A 5,000-nucleotide genomic window follows, 5' to 3' on the forward strand; every position below is an offset into this window, starting at 1 on the left:
GGCTTTGGGGGTGACCAGTGAAATTTACCTGCTGGAGTGCGCGCTACAGGTGGGTGCTGCTATGGTGACCAGTGAGCTGAGATAAGGCGGGGCTTTACCTAGCAAAGACTTATAGATGACCTGGAGCCAGTGGGTTTGGCGACGAGAGTGAAGCGAGGGCCAGCCAATGAGAGCGTACAGGTCACAGTGGTGGGTAGTATATGGTACTTTGGTGACAAAACAGAAGGCACTGTGATAGAATACACCCAGTTTGCTGAGTAGAGTGTCGGAAGCTATTTTGTAAATGACATCGCTGAAGTCAAGGATCGGTAGGATAGTCAGTTTCATGAGGGCATGTTTGGCAGCATGAGTGAAGGAGGCTTTGTTGCTAAATAGGAAGCCGATTCTAGATTTAACTTTGGATTGGAGATGTTTGATGTGAGTCTGGAAGGAGAGTTTACAGTCTAACCAGACACTTAGGTTTTTGTAGTTGTCCACATATTCTAAGTCAGAACCGTCCAGAGTAGTGATGTTGGACGGGCGGGCAGCTGCGGGCAGCGATCGGTTGAAGAGCATGCATTTAGTTTCACTTGCATTTAGGAGCAGTTGGAGGCCACGGAAGGAGTGTTGTATGGCATTGAAGCTCGTCTGGAGGTTAGTTAACCCAGTGTCCAAAGAAGGGCCAGAAGTATACAGAATGGTGTCGTCTGCGTAGAGGTGGATCAGAGAATCACCAGCAGCAAGAGCGACGTCATTGATGTATACAGAGAAAAGAGTCGGCCCGAGAATTGAACCCTGTGGCACCCCCATTGAAACTGCCAGAGGTCCGGACAATAGGCCCTCCGATTTGACACACTGAACTCTATCTGAGAACCAGGCGAGGCAGTCATTTGAGAAACCAAGGCTATTGAGTCTGCCGATAAGAAAGCGATGATTGACAGAGTCGAAAGCCTTGGCCAGGTCGATGACGACGGCTGCACAGTATTGTATTTTAGCGATGGCGGTTATGATATCGTTTAGGACCTTGAGCGTGGCTGAGGTGAAGCCATGACCAGCTCATAAACCAGATTGCATAGTGTAGAAGGTACAGTGTTTGTAAATTTAGCTTTCGAAGACCTTAGAAAGGCAGGGTAGGATAGATATAGGTCTGTAACAGTTTGGGTCTAGATTGTCTCCCCCTTTGAAGAGAGGGTTGACCGCGGCAGCTTTCCAATCTTTGGGAATCTCAGACGATACGAAAGAGAGGTTGAACAGGCTAGTAATAGGAGCTACAAAAATTGCTGCGGATAATTTTAGAAAGAGAGGGTGCCAGATTGTCTAGCCCAGCTGATTTGTAGGGGTCCAGATTTTGCAGCTCTTTCATTACATCAGCTATCTGGATTTGGGTGAAGGAGAAATGGGGGAAGCTTGGGTGAGTTGCTGTGGAGGGTGCAGACACACAAACTCACAGGACACACACAGGACACACACACACACACAGGACACACACACACATATACACACACACTCACAGGACACACAGACACACACACACTCACAGGACACACAGATGTAACAGTATAACTTTAGACCGTCCCCTCGCCAATACCCGGGCGCGAACCAGGGACCCTCTGCACACATCATCAACAACAGTCACCCACAAAGCATCGTTACCCATCGCTCCACAAAAGCCGCGGCCCTTGCAGAGCAAGGGGAACCACTACTTCAAGGTCTCAGAGCAAGTGACGTCACCGATTGAAACGCTATTTAGTGCGCACCACCGCTAACTAAGCTAGCGTTTCACATCCGTTACACAGACACACACACACTCACAGGACACACACACATCAGACAGGTATTACTACTCCTTCAGATAGGGTTGAAACCACAGGAGGTTGGTGGCACATTAATTGGGGAGGACGTACTCGTGGTAATGGCTGGAGAGGAATCAGTGGAATGGTGTCAAATAAATCAAACACAAGGTTAGTCAGCGCGGGGATTTGATCCAGCAACCTTTTGGTTACTGGCCCAATGCTCCTACATTCAGAGGGCTTTGGGTTAAGTGTGGAAGATACGTTTCAGTTGAATGCATTCAGTTGTACAACTGACTAGGTATCCCCCCTTTCCCTTTCATGTGTTGGATGCCATTCCATTGACTCGGTTCCAGCCATTATTATAAGCCATCCTCCCCTCAACAGCCTCCGCTGGTTGAAATACAGCATTTTGAAACAACCATTTGAACATATTTTTAATCTTTATCGAATGAAGTCAAGCATTTTAAAGAGTCTAAAGCATTTTTCTGTCTATAATGGGTGATTTTTAAAAGAAATATCCAAAATGTTTCCTCTCTCACAAACTTGTCTGACCTGTCGGCTACATGACTCTGTAATGGACCAATGGCTGTGTGACAAAGTGCCGTAAAGACTGCCATAGGCTGTCATTGACCACAGTACACTCAACAGGAAACCACAGTACACTCAACAGGAAACCAACAGTGAGTTAGGGTACTGAATTATACTGTGCTTTGTGCTACTTCCTGAAAGACATTTGACTCAGTCTGATATCCTATGGGAGTTGAGACTAGTTCTGACTTTCTAAGAAGTATTTAGTTCAAAATATAATTCCACACTTAAGAGCATTTTTAAATGACAAATTCACCCTAAAATGAGAGATTGTCAATTGCTTTTATAACCTGTGCAATGATCTAAAATTGCTATTAGTTCAGACCTCTAAAAATAACTTTTATGTAGATGAGTTAGATGACAACGTCACCAAAAATGATGCGCGCGCTTCTATGGGGCAGAAGTCTGTGGTGTTGTCGTTCTGGATGACCAGATTGTTAGCAACCATGACAAGAGACTGCCATGAGGGGGGGGAGGGGGGGAGGGGGTCGTAAAAGTGACTCGTTTCATTTTGTTCTTGATATCACGTCTTGTTTTGACTGATGTCATATCTATGCTAATATGGCTGAAATATATTTGTTTTCAATAAACATTGGAGATGAAATAGTTGACATGTTGGCAACAGTGTAAGCCAACCACGTCTGTTTAGCCGCATAGTGGCACACGCGTTGGTTTTGTTGCTAAACAACCAACCCATCTTTGTTATGTTTTTATTTCCTGCTTCAGGTTTCTATAGAAATGTGTTAGTTGTTGGCCCCTCCCACTCTTCTTTGGTGATGGTAGTGTGATCCTTCTCCCTGTGGGTGGTGTTGAACAAGGCTGCCACCCAAGAGGGCAGTGTGGGTGGTGTTGAACAAGGCTGCCACCCACGAGGGTGATGTGTGTAGATAGTGATGTTGTGTCCGTATTTATTTATTTTATTTTACCTTTATTTAACTAGGCAAGTCAGTTAAGAACAAATTCTTATTTTCAATGACGGCCTAGGAACGGTGGGTTAACTGCCTGTTCAGGGGCAGAACGACAGATTTTTACCTTGTCAGCTCGGGGGTTTGAACTTGCAACCTTTCGGTTACTAGTCCAACGCTCTAACAACTAGGCTACCTGCCTCCCCAATGCTCTAACCACTAGGCTACCTGCCTCCCCAACGCTCTAACCACTAGGCTACCTGCCTCCCCAACGCTCTAACCACTAGGCTACCTGCCTCCCCAACGCTCTAACCACTAGGCTACCTGCCTCCCCAATGCTCTAACCACTAGGCTACCTGCCTCCCCAATGCTCTAACCACTAGGCTACCTGCCTCCCCAATGCTCTAACCACTAGGCTACCTGCCTCCCCAACGCTCTAACCACTAGGCTACCTGCCTCCCCAACGCTCTAACCACTAGGCTACCTGCCTCCCCAACGCTCTAACCACTAGGCTACCTGCCTCCCCAACGCTCTAACCACTAGGCTACCTGCCTCCCCAACGCTCTAACCACTAGGCTACCTGCCTCCCCAACGCTCTAACCACTAGGCTACCTGCCTCCCCAACGCTCTAACCACTAGGCTACCTGCCTCCCCGGGTGCCTGGGTGATGTTGGTGTGATGACGTGTGTCCCCTCTCTCTGTATGCAGGGCAGCGGTTCAGGGGCCAGTGGTGAGCCAGCACATGGGCCAGGAGGAGTCGGAGCTGTCCAATGACAGGGGATTGGACAGCAGCCAGACATACACCTCACACCCCCACCACCAGGGGGAGCTCTCATACCTGTCTGCAGGTCAGACAGGTACCATAGCCATGACCACATTTGGGTAGAAAGCGTTCCAGGTCACATAGGCCATTAGGATATATTCTATAAGGCTTAGCCTACCTGGCATTTACAAGAAATAATCATAAAAGTAACCTAATTGATTCCCCCTTGTTTTCATTAGAACAAGTGTTGCTATGTAGCTATCATTACATTTAGTATCAGAACGAGGTACACCGCTGATCGCCATAACATGTTTCTGTAGATAGCCTATCAGGGTCCTGTTAAGTTACTCTCGGCATCCACAACCAGTTGGTATGATACTGGAGAGATCCTGACCCCAGTAAATACATAGCAGCTAAAGTAGGACTGTTGGAGACTAAATGTTAGTTGCACACAGTTGTGAGATTTGATCTGTAAGGCCATATTAACCGTTGTTGTGTTGTATAAAAGGTTCTCACCTGTGTGTGGGTGTGTGTGTGTGTGTGTGTGTGTTTGTCCTAGGAGAGACTAATAGTTTGAAGGGGTCCAGGTTCAGCACCAGGCACAGGGGAGAGGGCTCTGCGCCCCCCAGTAGTCCATCCCCCCGGGTACTAGAGCTAGCCAGAGCTAGCGTCAGTTCCTGCCCTGAGATGGGTGGACACGGGGTGAGCGAGAAACACACCCTCTGTTTCGTCATACATTTCACATAGAACATTTATTTGACTGATTTCGGTGTTTCGTCACAGATTTCGTCACAGATTTTTTCCATGCTGTAGTTGCAGACACAATTTAGACTTGAACATTTGAATAAGACTGTTCTGTTTTCCCCTTTTAGGAGGATAAAGAACCAAAAAAGATGTCTACAAAAGGTAGGTCTTTGTTTTAGTGGACTTTTCCCGACCTTCCTTATTTAGATTATGTATTTACTTTCCCGG

General features: G+C 47.0%; 1 protein-coding gene across 3 annotated transcripts in view; it reads left to right on the forward strand.

Annotated features, from left to right (window-relative positions):
• Window positions 1–5,000, forward strand: part of LOC112262078 (connector enhancer of kinase suppressor of Ras 1) — a 121,689-nt gene that overhangs the window by 68,797 nt on the left and 47,892 nt on the right. For 2 of the 3 annotated variants that reach the window (XM_042330184.1, XM_042330186.1), the window contains exons 10-12: window positions 3,974–4,122; window positions 4,588–4,730; window positions 4,901–4,934. In XM_042330184.1, the coding sequence (XP_042186118.1) occupies window positions 3,974–4,122; window positions 4,588–4,730; window positions 4,901–4,934 (326 nt within the window). The remainder of the gene's footprint in view (window positions 1–3,973; window positions 4,123–4,587; window positions 4,731–4,900; window positions 4,935–5,000) is intronic. The other variant, XM_042330185.1, reaches the window with a different exon arrangement.

This window comes from Oncorhynchus tshawytscha, linkage group LG11 (assembly GCF_018296145.1).
Source record: "Oncorhynchus tshawytscha isolate Ot180627B linkage group LG11, Otsh_v2.0, whole genome shotgun sequence".
NCBI classification, from domain to species: domain Eukaryota; kingdom Metazoa; phylum Chordata; class Actinopteri; order Salmoniformes; family Salmonidae; genus Oncorhynchus; species Oncorhynchus tshawytscha.